Raw genomic sequence first — 18,823 nt, forward strand, 5'->3', positions numbered from 1 at the left:
TTACAATATCCTCTGATTTATGATCTCTGCATCCTTGTTGCTTTACCTAGTACCAAATTACCCTAACAGCTTGCTTATTGTGTATAACAGCAGTACAAAAACACAACGCTAGTCAGTTTTTCTTCCCCCATGGAATGGAATGGACAGATAAATAATCCGCGATATGCAGCACCTTATGATCACCCAGAGACAATGAATCTTAGGCCAGGACCCCAAAAGGGAGTGTTCACCACCCATTTCTCTAATAGCTCCCCATTTTCCACACAACCCCCCCGGGATGGCAGTCACCAAATGAGGCAAACCCAGTGTCAGCTGCTGTTTCCCAGCTGTCCTGGAGCCCAGCATGGATACATCCCATGCTGGGTGAGTTACACTTAGTCTGACTGATGAGTTGGGTTTTTTTTAAACCAAATATGACTTATAAACGTAAAGCAATAAATACAGGAAGATGACAGTAGTAAGCCAACGATCTGGAGGTCCTTTCCACCAGCAGTGTGCCTTGCCCCTTGGAATAAACTGCATCCTATGGTGGTGAACTAAGTGTCCCCTCAAGAGGCTCCTATGAAGTTCTGTTCTTCAGGGCTGGATGCCAAGCCTTGTCTCACCAGCTCCACTTACGGGATTTCCCTTTGATGGGTTTATTCCTCCTTTGGTGTCTGAGGCAGGTCCCCACTTAGGTGCAAAGAGGGAGGCATCCTTAGGGGAGAAAGAAGATTTTTCCTTCTTCAAATGATATGAATGCTTACTCAGGGGAGGGAAGTCGGGCTTTAGGCTTAGGTTTGAGTGATCTGATTTTGTATGTGTGTCTGTGTGTGTGTGTGTGTGTGTGTGTGTGTGTGTGTGAGGAGGTTTTTTGTTTTCTTTAGCTTTGCTTTAAAAATCACGATGAGAACATTTTTGTAGGAGAGAACAAATGACTGTATCACCCTTAGCATGATTTTCATTTCCCCCTTCTCTTATTTCCTTTTGATACTGTTTTCCAGACATTTTGAAGACAACTGTGACTGTGAGCCTTTGTTTTCCTAATGATCTTGCTTCTCTTTATTATGAAGAAAAACCTCTTCCTTTGCCCTTTTGCATGAATACTCAATTACTCAAAATTGAGATCTGGTCCTAAATCAGTCACAAAGATAAATGCCTGGGTGAGAATTAGTGGAGGAACAATTGTCAGAGCCACACACGGAGCTCTCTAGGGGACTAACTCTGGACTGAGGTATAGAAGTGTGATGGGAGCTTTGAAGGTGAACAGCCTCTTGTCCTTTTCTTTTTCTCTGCTCTATTTGAGTACTTCCTGTGTTCTAGGTCCTGTGGATTCAGTCCTCAAACAATTGGCAGAAAGGTCTCTCATAAAGACAAGAATTGTACTCCACCTTTTTCCTCTGTCTCAAATGCTGACGCAGTTGGTGTTTCCCAGTCATGGCTCCTCCTTTATTACCAGGAATTTCATGTTGCTGTCTCCCTATTACCTGAAATAATGGCTTCACTATGATAGAGATGGTAAGACCATTTACCAATGTGGGACATCAGCCTGAATACAATTGTTTGTATCTGTAGTACCAGTTAATTACACAAATTCATCAGCATTCACACCTGATTGATCTTATGTTTTATAGTAAATGTCAGGAGATACTGTGGTCATGCAAAATAAGTTCTTTCTTTTGGAATTTTAACTGATCTGCTGAAAATTTTTTTCTTGCGTTAAGTAGGATTATGAGCAAAATGAAACTGTGTTTATGTGAAGGTTAAATCTGAAACAATTTGAAAATTGATTCAACAGTAACATTTCAATGAAAATATCCAATATAACTGGTAATAAAGCAACTGGAGTAGTGGCGGAATGTCAAAATACATAGAAGTTGAGAGAAGATAGGAGAATGAGATAAAGAAGAAAAAATTAATAAAGAAGAGCAAATATTTGGGAAACAGGGCAGGAACTAGAGATTTCAGGGAAAGTGAACCATATTCTTATGCTAATCACATGAGAACAATGAAATCATATACTGGGGGCAGAAACACACATATGGCTCTGAGGTACACACTTCCCTGAATGCGGCAGTCATCAAGGTGAGACAGAGACCTAAAGAAAAGATCCTGTTCTAAAATAAAATGTTCCCACGCAGGTAACATATGGGGACGTTTACTGTTGTGCACAAACGTCTAAGCTTATATCTACTTGTAAAATTTCCCACAAGACCTAGAGTTTCAAAGATCACTCTCGCTTTCAGCAATATGTGAGCTCCTGCGGGAAAAAAGTGAAAATACTTTCCTCTGTATATTAAATTTTCTTTGAAATACCAGGGAGGAATCCACTACTTAAAGGAATCCAGAGGTGAATTCTGAATGACAATTTCTCTGTTCAGTAAACTTAGATTTTTGTTAATTGTTTAAAGTGGGACAGACGTATTTCATGTCTTCTATCTAACCTTCCTTAATGGTTTTTTTCCCCTTCTGCCATCTGAATTAGAGAGTCCCAGGTATGCTGCCGAGCCCAGGCAGCTATAAGATACAGCACCTCAAACTCTACAAACTCCTGGGAAGAGGTTCAAGGGTTGGGAAGGGGCAGCCGAGAACATATGGTTCTGAGGCAGGGAGACTGATGTTTGGCCTTGGTGGATGGAAATCGGCCTCACTGCTTTGAAGCCACACTGTAGACAAGGTCCCTGGGCTAACGATGGTTGGAGTCTCCTGACACCAATCAAAGCACTTAGCGCCATAGGTCATCTTGTACCTTGATCCTCCCATCCAGTCAGCCTCTCCTCCCCTGAGTTGGAGCCCATTGGACATTTTTTGTATCCACTCTTGGAAGAAGATTCACACTGTTAACCAAACAACACACCCGGGTTGTGGGCATTGTCAGTGTGGATGCTATGGATCAGTAGTATGCACAGCCATCTTCCCTCTGCCCTGAGCTGTATTCCCCCAGACACTCCCAGGGCTGGACCCTCACTTTATTCAGGGCTTAGCTCAAGTGTCTTCTCCTCAGACAGCCCTTCCCCACCAAATCTAAAAAGAAAACTACCACCCTCAAGCTTCCACAGATCTGCCCAGAGCACAATCTGCCATGCCTGAAATACGTACAGACATATCTACAAGGAGTAATATCCTTGTATTATTGCATACAAGGTGTGTACATTGGTCATAAACTGAAACTTCATGGCAAGGAAAATAATAGTCTTTTACCATTTACTAAACAATAGGAAAATATAGACTTATAAGTTTACAACCATTTAAAAATATAGATCACAACAAAAAATAGACACATGGCTAGAAGAGAGGAGTATCAACTAGCACAATTCTTCTGTGGAACAATCTAGCAATACACATCAATGGCCTTCGTGATATTTATATTGTTTGGCCTAGTGATAAACGTTAAGGACATTGTGCTAAGTGAAACAAACCAATCACAAAAAGACAATACTGTATGATTCAACTTATATGAAGTACCTAGAATAGTCAAATTCATAGACAGAAAGTAGAATGGTGGTTGCCAGGGGCAGTGGGAGGGGGATGTGGAGTAATTATTTAATGAGTAGAGTTTCAAATTGGGAAGATGCAACAATTCTGGAGACGGATGGTAGTGATGCTTGCACAGCAGTGAGAATGTACTTAATGCCACTGAACTATACACTTTAAAATGGTTAAAATGGTAAATTTTATGTTATGCATATTTTCCCACAATCAGAGTGCTTTAGAATATTTAGCAATAGGAAAATGCTCAAGAGGAAACAGTATCAAAATTTTTTTCGATTTTCTATAAAAATCATTGTAAGCTCATGTATAGGAAAAAGACAGGAAAGATATTCCAAAACACAAAATATCAGTAGACATCATCTCTAGGTGAGACTATGAGTGATTTTCTTTTTTCACGCTTTTCCATATTTTTCCAAATAGTCTAAGTAAACCTACAATATTTTTATAATCAGAAAATACAAATTAAAAGCCTACCCCATATATCTCTATCCTCTTACCCATCTTTATTATTATAGTAAGAGCAGTTATTGCTACCTTAAAGTATATTGTGTATTTGTTTCCTTGACACAGTCTGTTTCCCCAGATAGAATGTAAGTTCCATAAGGTCGGAGGCTTCTATATCCTTAATTCTTGAAGAGTTCCAGGCACTTAATGGGCACTCCATAAACATTCAAGTGAAAAAATGAGTCAAAGAATGAATGAATGAATGAACAGAAAATCCATCATCCTCAGGTAAGGACAGTGGGCATTCCTTTGTCCTGTGTTCTTATTCTAGGAACCTGGGGGGCGGGGGAATCTTCTTCTTCCTGTCTGTAACCTGCTCAGGATTAAACAAAGGGTTTTCTCCAGATTTTGGATCATCAGGATGGAATAAAGTCTGAAGTGTACCCAAAGTAGGGCTAACAGGGTAAGAAGTAGTCTAGAAACCATGTCACTTGAAGGATAGTTGAGGGGACTGAAAATGTGAAAGAGAAGACTTAAAAGGAAGAAGAAATGTAGCTATCTCCAGATCCTGGAAGCTAGTCAGGCAGAACCACGCATTTATTCAATAAATATCTATGGAGCCTTTTCCATGTGCCAGGGACTGAGGTAGGCACCAAGAGCACACGCACAAAAAACACACAAAACAACCCTTCCTCATCAGCACCCCCACCCCCACACACACACCAGAATTAGATGTCATCTGTTTGACTCCAGAGGGAATACCAAAGATTGGTGAGACATTTGGAAAAAGATTTAGATGCATCACAAAAGAGTCCATTCCTAAAGTGCATTTCATGGAATGTAAGGGATACATGGGATGTTCATTTATGTTACATGAAAAAATGAATTCTGTGGCCAAACAAGTTTAAAAACTCTTGAGATAAAGTTAGTCTTAGCCTACAGCACAGGACTTCTAGAATCTTTAGTGTGCTACTGTCTACTGTGACTTTCTTAAAGAGAAATAAGATTCCTTTGCCTAAAGCTTTTAAGCCAACACAACACTTTTTCTAGGCCTAGAGGTCGATGGACGAACATTAGGAAAAGTTATCCTCCCTGAGCACATTCACGTTTGGAGCAGGTGGCCTGCAACCAGGGATACAGATGGGCACTGTTGCTGGCACCCGAGACACACATTGGCACCACGTACAAAAGATGCCCAAGTCTTCATTCTGAATCACTCGTTCCATCCATTCGCTCACCTCACCCTCCTCACCTCATAATTTTCCCAGTTACCAGTCTAGCACCTAATTATTCTCCTTTCCATCCTTGCTTTGAACTTGGCCTTAATGAACCATGCTTTGTATTTCTGCTTCTGACTTATACTCAGTGTAGTAATGATTCTGGTTCCTCCCCTAAGCTTACACCATGGGTAAGGCACTCCCTCACCCCCATGCCCCGGTTCAACTCTTCCATCCAGCTCACTGTACACAGAAGAGGGAGACCCAAACAAAGAGTGAACAAGTTCTCATGTCACAGATGCCATAATGGGGAGAGCTTGGGATTTCTGACGTGGGAAATTTTTCCCTGGTCTTCTTTTCAGCTACTTCTTCAACAGCTCTCAAATTTTGTAAGGTCCTATTTCTAGGCAAAATTTTAAATACTGCTGGTACCTGGGAAACCAGTTATTTCTATGGTTATATCATCTTATCAGTTCTTATATAAAATGCAGATGTTCTGCCACACAATCGGGAAATCTTTCACATGATGAGATGAAGCCACTCATCCAAGCTCTATCTTCCAGTCACATAAATAAAAAACCCATGGTAACTTTGAAGGCTTGCATGAAATTCTTGTGGGGGAAACTCTTGTGACTTTAAACTATAATTCCCAAAGTCCGTCCCATTTTTGTTCTCTTACCTTGTAACTTGGGTTCTCATTCCGAAATCCAGTGACCTCATTGATTGTAGCACCTCAATACAGCCCATGTACTAGAATAAGAAGAAAAAAAAACAGAAGAAGTAAGAGGAAAAATAGCACAAAGATGTCTCTTAGCTTCAGAGTGATTTCCTGGGAAACACGGTAAATCAGCTCCTGATACCAAGTTACATTTGCACACGCAGGCTACCATTGATATTTCTGACCATTAATGGACACATGCCTTATGTTTCAGTTCAGTTATAAAACATTAGCTAAATCCAAACTATTATATCAGGAATTTAGGTTACAAAGACAAAGGTGAGTTCAATGGTCAAGAGCTTGGGCTCCGGGGCCAGACCATGTGAATTTGAATCCTAGCTCTGCCATTTATTAGGTGTGGACTCTAGCAAGTTACTTAACTTCTCTGCATCTGTTTTGTCACCGGTAAAATGAGGATGCAATTAAAATTACTAAGAGAGTTAAATTAGCTCATGCAGGTCTTCTAAAAGCAGTGCCTGGTACCTACATGTACTCAAATATTAGAACAAGCAAAAATAAATGTGAGACTAATAATACAGAAACACTGAATCTTCTAAGGAGAGAAAAACAAGTATACAAATACAGGTAATATACAATTTAGTAATAGAAGCTCTTACTTTTTGCAAACTCATTTATTAAGGAAGTTCAAAAACAAAAAAGTTATATCCTACACCAGGAATGAGTAAACTTAGCTTGAACATGGACTATTGGAAAGGAATTGTGACTTATAAAGGTCAAAGATGGTTTATATTTAACGTGGCAGCAGTGGGAGCCATGTCAGACTACTGGTAAGGGAGTGATGTGACCAGCCAGTGTTTAAGGAGCCTTATGTCAGAAGCAGTATGAAGGTGGGTTAATAGTGAGATAATAAGTGAGGATATTCCTGAGAGGAAAGTAATGACAGCCCACGCTGAGGAGGGATGGTGGCAGTAAAAAGGAGGGGACAGATTCAAGTGACACTGCGGAAATAGATATTACATGATTCGGCAGTTGATTTGATGTAGAGAATAGGAGAGAAGGATGAGTCAAGGATGACTCAGACGTTTCCAGCCAGGGTAGCAGAGGGAACAGTGATTCCATTAACAGAAACAGGAAAGTCAGGAGAGGGGAAGATGAGTTGGTTTGGGACCCATTCACTGAAATACACTAGTGGCGTATCCAGGAAATAACAAGATGGCAGTTGAAAATTGGATTCTGGGATTGTGGAGAAGAATTAAGCCTGGGCATGCAGATTTAGTAGTCATCTGTGTGGCTTTACCAGGTAAGGCTGTGGGAATAAATCCTCTTAGCAGAGCCTTAGTTGAGGAGGGAGAGTGTTTCTCTGAGAATGAGCTTGGAAATGTTCTGAAAGCCAAACCGTCTGATTGAAAGTGATATGTCGGCTCCTTGAAAATTATATGCTTCCTGTTTAGCTTTCCTTTGGAAGCCCTCCAGCCTCCCTCTACTTGGAAATGGCAAAAGCACTGAGGAAAGATGGCAAGAGCCAGACGGTGTATCCCCAGACACTTCGTGTAGTATTTCTGAGTAATTTCTATAGATTTCGTATCCTAAGAGCAGGGCGGTCCACCAAGGGTTGCCTAGAGCCCAGTGTTGGGGAGAGCACATTGGCCAGGACAATCACCTGATGATTCTCAGCCTGATTCCTGTTTGTCACACTCCTCTTGGGGTCTCTGATAATGACATAAACTTGGGGGGGATATTTTATCCAGTCCCAATCAGACTTAAATTCCAAAGGCTTGAGGAAGTAATTGAGATTTCTGTTCAATAAACCATAAGACGTATTAGGAAAGGAAAGCTAGATTTAGGGGGTATGGTATAAAGCCCATCTCAGAATTGTCATCAAAGGAGATTCCAACGGTCCAAGCTCCATGTCAGGATAGATTGATAAGATGGTTTTCCCATCCTCACTGGCTGCTCTGACTTTTCCTGGCTTTCAATGTCTTCTTTTGTTCCAGAACATAACTCCTGCTGCTCTGTTTCCTGCATCCCTCATGGAGGAAAGAATGGACTCCCCACAAAGGTTTGGGAGACAGGTCTGGGCTGCACCCAATTCCTTGTCAGTGCAGAGATGGGTATCATCGTTCCCTTCAGCTATAAATCATCAATAGAAGATGAGGTGACTCAGCTTATCAGGGCACACATTTTGAAAATGCGGCCACGCACCTACATTTTTCACACTCCGCCACAGTGAGTTTTCAAAAATGAATTCTCAGAACTTGCCCCTCCATTGCGTAAAATTCTTGGCATTTATTATCAAAACGAACTCAATACTATAAACCCCTAGACCCTGTGTTTCTGGCCCCTGCTTGCCCCTTCAATTCCATATGTGTCCATGTCCCCCTATGCAATTTGCTGCCTCATGGGCCTGCTTTCTCTTCCTAAAGTACACCCAACGCTTTCCAAACGCATGGTCTTTGCCCTTGCACCTCCTCCCCGATCTCCCCTCCTCCCTGCACTTGAGCCTCCTCCGTCTGTTTCCCACACCGCCCCGTGCTCTGCAGGACTGACTCCTTCTCATCTGTCAGGTTTTAATCCAAATGTCACTGCCTCAGAAGCCCCCTCCTGTCCCCATTCATCACAGATCCCATTTGTCACTTTTATGCCACTATCAGGTTAATCTGCATGTTACCCGTCTTCATTCCCTTGGCTGTAAGCACCAAAAGAGTAGGCACCAGAATCACTACTGTATCCCATCACCTGGGACAGTGCCTGCGACAAGGCAGGCACTCAGTACATACTGCTGAAAGAGTGAATACAGCCTCTGTTGTTCAACTCCAACAGTATCTTTAAAATGAGCGGAGAGAGGGAGAAGAGCTTGAGGGCACTGAAGGTTTGACTGGTCTCTCCATCCAGGTAGATAAGTAAGGAGGACAAGAGAACTGAGGACTCAGAAAGAGACTCAGGAATTATAGGTCAGGATGATACCTTTGGAAGATTTATGGATTTCTTTCTTAGTTCTTCCATGTAGGTTATCTTTGTCATTCTCCCATCAGAGAGATTGGCAACAAACAACCTAAGCAGAGGGGTTTTTGTAGTGAAGTGTGAGGTGGGGAGAACAGTGCCCCTCAAGTGTTCTGGGGCAAGGAAACTGGGAGAGCCCTGAATGGCAATGAGCCCTCCCATGTGAGAGAGAGTGTATAAGGGGAGCGGGGTGGGGGGTAGGTAATTCTCAGCCAAGTGAATCTAACCAATGCTGGGATTTGGGTTATCAAAGAGGAGAAGGGTTTTTACTACAGAGTGGGAGAGGAGGACAGGGAGAGAGGAGGGGTCTTCCAAACTTTTGTCCTTAATCACGTTTCATGGTGTTAACCACCCATCTCCTTCCTTCTCAGGCAGGCCCAGGCATTGCTTCCAATTCCCTTCCCTTCATTGCAACCTCTGCTTTGCTTCACACACTTGTCTGTAAGCAACAAAACAGGTGACACCTTCTGCCAGCCTTAGTATAATAAGCTGAAGCTGCTAAAGAAATGTGAGTCATGGCCTGAGGTGATCACGACAATGAGTACATTTCCCCTTCCACTGTGGGCCTGTGCAGAGGAAGCCACTCCGAGTTAAGCGAAGGGATGGAATCAATATGCCTGATTGTTGCCACAATTACCCCAAAGCCCAGAATAGGGTTGGCCTCCCCATTCACTGACACAGTCCATTTCACTCCGAAACCATTGCTGCGAGAAAACAGGGAGCGAGGAGCACATAAAAATAAACTATCCACTTCTTTGTTTAGGTACATGATTACTGCGTAAGTGGATAGTGGCTGAATGTCGAGGACTGAGGGAGGAGAAGTTTGTTGATTTAGGTATAAACTGGGGATGACAATACCTCTCATTCATTTATCAAATGCAGATGTGCGTAAGACATGGTCTCTGTTCTTAAGAAACCCAGCCCCAGTCACAGGACAACCGTGAAAGAGATGACTTTTCTTTCTATGAGGTTAGTCATTGTTGTTAATTCCATTTAATAGATGAGGAAATGAAGGCCTATTAAAGGAAACTGCCTGGCTTGGTTTCATTGATTCAAGGAGACTGAATCACGGTTTATTCTCGAGTCCACTGTCCATTTCTGGGACCCTGTATGGGAGCCAAAAAGGGAAAGGATCATTCAGCTGGCTCCCACTGACTCTTCTTTGGTCTCTGCAGGTGGGTAAGAAGGTGAGCAGCCTGGGGGCCACCTGGGAAGGACAGGCATGAAGCCAGGCTCCTCTGGGGACTGAAGGAGGCAGCATGTGAAACAGAAGACACTCCCTAACTCCTTCCCCTGTGCCGAGAAGACACTGAAGGCCTGTTTTAGAGGCAGAGGGGGTGGTGAGAAAGTGGCGGAGCTCAACAGTTCTCAGACAACCTCCCCATTCAGCACCTGACAGTGGCTCTCCTAGCTCCCAGCTCACATCTCCCTTTGTGCCCCAAGGCAGTAATAATATTTGTGTACTGTGGAAGCTTCAACGACTTGCTCCCAGGGAGAGGTGAACAGCCTATTCACGGCCATGTGTATCTTAGGCTTTGCATTCCAAAACAAAAAGAAATTACTGGGGTTTTTAGAGAACCCATTGCTAGCTTATGGGAACTCCTCAACCTGACTTTTACGGAATGACATATTCTTATATCTTCAGAAAGAATATGAGGGATACACAAAATGTTCACAGTGGCTACTCTGGGAATGAAAAAGAGGCAGCCTTTTACTTTTTACTTCACATTTTTGTATTGTTTATATTTTGTATTGTTATTTATATTTATATTGTTTATATTTTTGAAAATAAGTAGGTCCTATTACTGTAGAGTCAAACAATTAAATAAAGCCTAGCACATAAACTCTAGGAACCACAGATTATTAAGTATGGTTAAAGCCCCTTTTTTTCAGTGGCATATTCCCTTCCTTAGAACATGCCTGCCCCTGCACAAGGAGTATGGAGGAATATTGCTTACGGCCTGGGCCCCACACTTGACAAGACAAGGAAGCATGGCTCTTTGGAACAACCAGGACGCTTAAGAACAGTATATAATCAACTATGCTATGACAAGGGTCTGCCCTTCATGCAATAAATGCGCAACAATGATAAAGGCCACCAATGTGGCCTAAAGACACTGCAGGATTTTTCTGCCACCTTTAAATAACTTCCCATAGTCTTTCCCATTACAAAAGGGGGGAAAGTGGGGAGAGGATATTCTCTTCATAAACTTGAGACACTGTCTCCACCTCTTTACCTTCCACTCAGGCTTCAACTCACTACAACAGTTTCTGGACTCAAGACTCTACTGAAACTGCCTGAGCAGACCAACCACCTCCCCAAAGGCCACTCTGGTAAACTGTTTTATTCTTGTTCTTCAGCTTTCTGTTCACCTGTCTAGGGCATCTGCCATTGATGATGTCTCGCCACTCCCTTCTCTTTACTCTGAACCTCTCTCTTGTCTTGATTTTTTTGAGAGCATTTTCTGGTTCCCCATCTTTATCCTCTGACTGTTCTATCTCAGCCTCCTTTGCTGAGAGAAAATATTTGCAAATGATACATCTGATAAGGGACTTGCATCTAGAACATGTAAAGAATGCTTATAACTCAATAATAAAAAAGATAAATAATGCGATTTTTAAAATGGACAAATGATCTGAATAGACATTTCTCCAAAGAAGATACACAAATGTCCAATAAGCACACAAAAAACACTCAATATCGTTCCTCACTAGGGAATTACAGATCAAAACCACAATGAGACATCACTTCACACCCTAATAATTTAAAAAACAAACAAACAAACTGAAAATAGCAAGTGTTGGCAAAGATGTGGAGAAACTAGAACCCTCATACGGTGCTGATGGGAATGTAAAATGGGGCAGCGACTAGAGAAAACAGCTTGGCATTTCCTCAAAAAAGTCAAACTTGGAATTTTCATGTGACCCAGTAATTCCACTCCTAGACATACACCCAGGAAAACTGAAAACATATGTCCACACAAAAACTTGCACACAAATGTTCATAGCAGCATTATTCATAATAGTTACAAAGTAGAAATAACCCAAATACCCATCAACTGATAAATGGATCAAGAAAAACTGGTATATCATGCCGTGGGATAGTATTTGGCACTAAAAAGGGATGATGCATTGACACATGGTACCACATGGATGAACCCTGAAAGTATTATTCTAAGGGAAACGAGCCAGTCACAAAAGACCACATGTTGCATGACTTCACTTATACGAAATGTCCAGAATTGACAAATCAGTCCTGTACCCTAGAAAGGTGAGCTGGAAGGTTGAGGGGATAGGGTCTGACTGCTAAAGGGTACAGGATTGCTTTGGGGGTTGCTAAAAATGTTCTAATATTGGTGACGGTACCACTGTGAAAATACTAAAAGCCATTGAATTATACACTTTCTATGGGTGAATTGTAGGGCATGTGAATTTTATCTCAATAGAGCTAGAACAACGATAAGAATAACAGGACACACAAGCAGTATCCAGCATGCAGTGACCCTGATATCAACTATTCAGGAAATATGTGTGAATGGATAAATAAATGAGGCATCAGGAATCATTACAGTCATTCGAAATCTTCTTCAGCTTCCTCAGGTGAGCTCAGTTCTCTTCCTTTGGGCTCCCAGAGCATCTCAGTCATACCCCAAGGTTGTACTCACCCAGTGGTGTGGCAATTTATCTGTTTAACCATCTACACCCACTGCTGGCCTCTGGACTTCTCAAGGGCAGGGAGTGAGTCTTAATCATCATTACCACCAGCACCTCTTACAGGGCAATAAATGATTTATTTGAACGAAGAAGCCAAGAAATGATGTTCAGGAAGTCTCAAAATAACCTGCATCTTAACTGGACCATCTGTAATGTGTTCCTTCTTAAAGGGATATATTGTCAGTTAAAATAACCCTGAAGTTAAGCTGGTCAAAGCCCTCCTTGTGTCAGGTTTGCGTCAGAAGGCACATCATGTGGGGAGGGAACGGAAAGCCCTTTCCCTTTTAGTGCAGCACCAATCTAATGAAAACCTGGGCAGGAAGAGAGTGGGGATGAGGGATGCTGTCTCTTGAATGGGGGGCTATATTGGAGAGCAGGTCTAGAGGGAGGTCAGTGAGACAAACAGGGAGACAGGCCTCAGTGGAAGAGGCACAGGTGTTCTTGCCCAACACCAACTTTTCTTAGATCACACAGCACCTCTGACACCTCCCATCTAAGAGCACAGGGTTGCTGATACCTTCCCTCTCTCCACCATTGTCTGTCTTCTTGTATTTGTTTTTCTTCGGAGCACTTACTGCTGACAGTATTATGTATTTGTTTGTTGTCTGTCTCCCCCACTGGAAGGTTAGTTGCAGAGAGCTGGGACTGCTCCATCCCCAACACCTAGAATGTTGCCTGGCACACAGTAGCCCCTCAAAATAAACGTTGGTTGATTGAATTGAACGTGTTTTTAAAAATCCAAACATCTACCCTGATGAAAGCTCCTTCTTCTGTTCCAGGTTCAAAAGCCCGAAAATCTGAACTTGTTCATTCATTCACACTTGGGGTCTTGGCAACCTGGGAATTTCAACCCTCTAGGTCCTTAATGCCCACAAAAAGAAGGAATCTTCTAAAAGTAATTGTGTTTTGTGCATGTTCTTCCGCAAGTGAGATTCCCCTCTTCAGGGATCCTGACCAAGCCAAAGCAGGGCTGCGAAGGGAGCAAAGCCTGTCACTCTGGCCCAAACCCTCACCTTCTATGCCCTTTCCCTGCTAAGCAGACTCCTTTGTCTGCAATAGATGGAGCGAGCGCCTATTTGTTTTAAAGTCCACTCCTAGTCCACTAAGGCAAGAAGACCTGATCACATCGAAGTAGACTGTCCTGGGAAATTTTAGAATTAAATAAGGAAAGTTTTAAGTTGATTCAGAAGAAAAGTTCCTCTTTGACAGTGGTTACCCAGGATCCTGAAAATAGAGTGTCTTGAGTGCCAGAAGCCCAGATAAACAATAAAGACCTTGCTCTGGTTGGCACTCTGGTTGGCACTCTGGTTGCCAATTGTAATACACTAAGATTTAGGCTGTCCACAAGTGTCCCCCCAAAAACCTTCCAATTCATCTGAAAAAAAGTACTGGTCGTCTGTGGGCAAGGAAAATATGGCAACCATCAGCATCACATGAGGCGGCTATGCGGCGTCTCATACCAACAGTCCTACTCTCATTCATTGAAAATCCCTTACACACGGGGAAATTTCTGAACTGAGAGAGGTTTCATCTCTGCCTACAGATCTGAGCATAGGCATAGTCACTCAGAAGGAGGTCATTCCTGGGGCAAAACCCACACCAAGAGCATTTGGAGGGCTTTTGGAGGACCTCTCGGAGGAAAACCTTTACACCTATGTGTTGGGAGACACGACTAGCTCTTTCTGTCACTGGGCACAGCCAGAAAAGCCAGCCTCTGTGATCATGTGCTTTTTCACAGAGATTTATAGTCCGTCTATTCTCACCAGTGTTACCTCATTTGATCCTCACAGTGAAACAGTGATAGAACCTGAACGGGTGTGTAATAACTCTTTAACAGGTGGGAAATCTGATTCTCAGAGATGTGGTGTCTTGCTCAAGGGCCACAGGGGTGTTTCATGGAGAACCACCCAGACCTTTTGATGTTTAAAGCTGTGCAGCTCCACCTCCTCTCCCTGACCTGGAGAAGTTTCCCATCTAGAGGAGACTTCAAGCCCTGTATCTATAAAGTACAAGATGGTACACAGTGATGTTGAACACTGGCTGAAGACTCCAGTGTGCTTCGTCCTATTAATGAGACACCGGCTGACAGCAATTCCCCCATGGTGCCTGGGTCAGGTAGGAGAAGTTTCCCCATGATGTTTAGCTCTGCTGTAATGCCCCATGCTCCACGATGGGTACAGCCCAGGAGATATTTAAAATGAAAATGAATTCAGGAAACTGAAAACTTCCGGATTAAAGATACAGCATTGTATCTCTCCTCCACCCACCCATGCAGAGAAAGAAGAGTGGTAAAGCCAGGCATCTTCTATAGGTGGCAGACATTTTATATTCTATAATAACTTACAGTGACCTGAAGAATGACTGCTGCCTCCATCCCCTATGACACTCAGTTCCACACCATGTTAATCACCCTTGTGTTCTTGAAAAATTACCATACAAAGGTAAATTGACCAAAATATTCTCAATGTGCTCTTTGCAGAAACTCCTTGAATGCCCTGTATCTTATATTCAATTTTAAAGTTGAGATTCAAAAGTTGCAACCAACAGCTTTAAGCTAAGTCCTTTGTGGGGAGGGGCACGTGTTGGCACTGTGCCCCAGCTTACTAAGAAACTGTTATGAGATTTAGATCACTGTGTAGGCATAATACTAAGAGACCAGGTATGCTGTTCCTGGAGAAAGTTTCTAACCTGGTGGGACTGGTTCTGCATAATGAAAATGAGAATTGGAATACTGGTCCTACTCAGATTAAGTTGGCGTTTGTAATAGCAATTGACTACCCTCTCTTGATGGACCAGCGAGATCCCAGGTTGTGTCAAAGCATTAATGCATTCAGAAGAGAAGAAGCCTTAACGGTGCTGCTTACAGGAAGAAAAGCTGAATAATTGATCCCAACAACCGTTTAACTAGAGACCAATGGTGAAAAAGGCAAGCTTTCTCTTATTCCCTGGAAGGCTCTCATTCCTCTGGACATTTTATCCTTCTCTTTTGTTTTCTTTTATACACTTGTCCCACTCCTTTCTTTACATAATACAATGTGAGCATTATTAATGCTGTTCCACAAATATTTCCAATTTTTCACCTTCCCAGCACATAGTAGGACCGCACTTCTCCTGCCCTTTTGAAGTTGTGTGTGGCTCCTGATTTAGCCAGTGATATTGAAGCGAACTATGACATTGGGAGTGATTTTTCACATTTTCGCTCTCTTGCAATTGGGGAAGCATGAAGACAGAGCCTCCCTCAGTCTGGTCCTAAGGGTATAGGATACAGATTAGAGCCCTCCAGCCAATTTACCATGGATACATGGCATAAGCAAGAAGTACACTTTTTGTGTGTAAGCCACTGAGATGCTGCGATTACTTATTCACACAGCATGACTTAGTCTGCCCTGACTGATACAGTAACCGTGGAAGGGGAGAAGGACTGTGCCACAGAGTCTAGGAGCATGGGTTCTGAGAGGCAGGCGTGGGTTTGAATCTCAGCTTCGCATGTACTAGCTGTGAAACCTTGGGCAAATAATTCCATCTCAGGGCCTCAGTTTCCTCATCTATAAAACAAGGACAACAACGTACCTGTTTTATCTGTTTCTTAGAGTCATTATGAGGCTCAAATAAGGTGATGCATGTGTGGTGCTGAGCACGGTGACTGGCCAATGGCAGTGACGATGCTGGATGACAGCATTGCTCTTCCCCAGCCTCTTCAGGTTCACCTGGCTCCTCATTTGGGGACCTGATTGATAAGCCTCAACTACCATGAAGGGATCTCAATCAAGAGCACTCTGTTAGGAGTGTGATAAACACCAGACGTAGGTGCCATGGAACTGTGCAGCTTCAGGGAATCAGTAAAGACTGTTCAGAAGAAGGGGTGCTAGTGTGAGTCATGAAGGGCAGCTAAGGAGAGTTTGGCGGAGGGATTTCCAGGCAATAGGCACAGCATGTATAAAAGGTAAGGGCAAAGATAGGGGTGCTCCCCAAACACCCAATTCTTCAATATGACTAAAATCCAGAGATATGGTTGGGGGTATAGGCAGGGGCTACAGTAGGTCAGTTATCTAGTTCATTGTCTGCCGGCACAATTCAATGGGCTCTTGGGGGCCAGAAGCTGGGTCCCATTTACCTTGCATCCTTAGAGTCTGGCACAGTACGTGGCACGGAGTGGGCTCTCAATAAACATTCAGAGAATTTCTGATGACTATAACCAAATTTCAGGCACCTAAGCTTAAGTGTGATGCCAATTTCTTCTCATTTTTCCATAAGCTTCCAAACAACACTTCTACCCTGCCCACTTCTCAGACCCAAATAAATACAAGCTAAAAATATCGCCCAGGTCATGAATCATAAATGAGATGGAAAAGCAGTGACTCACAGAAGTTAATCTGCTTCCCAGGAGAATGTTGCTGGATGTCCTTTGCTCTGAAAGGTGAGGCAAAATGCCAGCACCATCACTGTGCAGATAAATCTAATGCAATTCCCAGGCCTGCCATTGGGGGCCCATCTGGTGTTCTAAGGCTCCTTTCAGAGGGCCAAGGAGCAGCAGGCCCTGTGCAACCCTATAGAGGCTGACAAGGGCACTCGAGAAAATGGCATAGGGCGCTGCCTATTGTCTCAGTGGTCCAATGTGTCCACCATCTTGTTGATTATGGCCTTAATTTGGTTACTGCTATAGTCAAGGCAACACGTTTACAGAATGGCTTAGCAGATGACCTACCAGTTATATTTTGTATTCTAGTCTAATCAGTTGGAAACTTAATCTAATCGAATAGTGATAGTGCGTGTGTGGTCTCTCCTGCCAACCCATACTACAATTAAATTCCTACATCTTTGGGTTTTTACGACCTCACCTCTCAGTTCTGAGCTCCTCAAAAAATATTAAATAAATTATACTCTACGCCCCAAAATAGCACAAATCTGACTCAGCCCTGAGTATCTAGGACCTAGAGTTTTGGGTTAAATTAAACACTTATTGGAGGGACAATACACATCACAAATGAGAACATCTGCAAGTACTACCACAAGGGAGACAAACTTCAGCAGCTCTATCAAACTCTCTCTTCTATTCCCTTTTCCTCATCCAGCAGTGTCTGTACCCACCCCACTTAAGAGATTCAAATACCCTTGAACTTTTGCTCCTGCCACTGCCTACCAAATGAAATCCCACTTTCAGGGGAAAACATGAAATCTTGGATAGCAGTATTAATAACTAAATTATGACTAAAAACTAGGTACCATTTAATTGTTGCTGAAAAAGACCAATTGGAAGAGGCCAATATTTTTGTCTTCAGTTGCCATGTTTAGTCAAATATAATGTCCCAGCAGGAGCATCTGTATAATGGTGATTTCAATCTTCCCAGGTCTCTAGGGCTATAACTATGCCCAATGTGTGGTCATTTCTGGAGGTCATGGTGGCCAAAGAACTTCATTCACACCACCACCACCCCCTTCAAGTCGCAGCACTGAAGTCAACATGAATGGTCAGTTGTTCTGTGATGGTGAAACCACAAATCACATTAGTCAGTCTCGCATGGTGGTAAACTGCTGAAAGATGTCGCCCGTTTTCAGTTTTTGTGACTTCTCTGAAAGAAGCTGCCAACAATATGTCTTTGCAGAATTGCAGCCCAAATGTTAATCATCTCTCATTACACTTTTTTTTTTACATGGAACACAATAGATTTCTGTAGCTCAAGTCAATGAATTCTGACTCCTGATAGTATGACTAAAAAGATAATAGAGCTTGAAGAGACCTTAGAGATTATCCATTCCAACCCCTCTATTTTTCATGGGTAAACAATTAAATGGCTTGTCTGATGTCACTCAGCATTTAAAGGGCACTCAGAGTAGAGACTACTAAAGACACGAAACAGATGTCAGAAATGTAGAAAGAGAACCAAAAGACTATGATATGGTGGAAGCCAAGGGCACACAGAGATTCACGAAAGAAGAGATCGTTAACTGAATCAAGGGCCGCAGAGAGGACCAAGAGGCTAAGGGTCTGGAAAATGTCTACCGGAATTTGGCAGCTACTGGCTTCATTTACCTATTGGCTTTCGTGGAGCGATTTCAGTAGAGTAAAGGAGTACAAGCCAGAGAGCAAGACATTTCGAGTGTGATATCGAGGTGAAGGGGTAAACCAGTGAGCATCGTGCTTTTGTTCTCATTTTTTGTTCTGAGAAATTTATATTTTTAACTAAACAAGAAAGATAAGCTAAGTGAAGGAGGTATTTTAAGGATGGAACAGACTTGCATATGCTCATATGATAGAAAGGCTGACAATAACAGAAGGGGAGAGAACGGAGAGATCACA

At 42.7% G+C, this 18,823-nt stretch overlaps 1 protein-coding gene across 1 annotated transcript in view; it reads right to left on the minus strand.

Annotated features, from left to right (window-relative positions):
* The window catches only part of SHC4 (SHC adaptor protein 4), a 107,034-nt gene that overhangs the window by 68,268 nt on the left and 19,943 nt on the right, over positions 1–18,823 (minus strand). Inside the window, exon 2 of the mRNA XM_081049957.1 lies at positions 5,812–5,882. Within this exon, the coding sequence (XP_080906083.1) occupies positions 5,812–5,882 (71 nt within the window). The remainder of the gene's footprint in view (positions 1–5,811; positions 5,883–18,823) is intronic.

Source organism: Rhinolophus hipposideros (genome assembly GCF_964194185.1).
Source record: "Rhinolophus hipposideros genome assembly, chromosome: 5".
NCBI lineage: Eukaryota > Metazoa > Chordata > Mammalia > Chiroptera > Rhinolophidae > Rhinolophus > Rhinolophus hipposideros.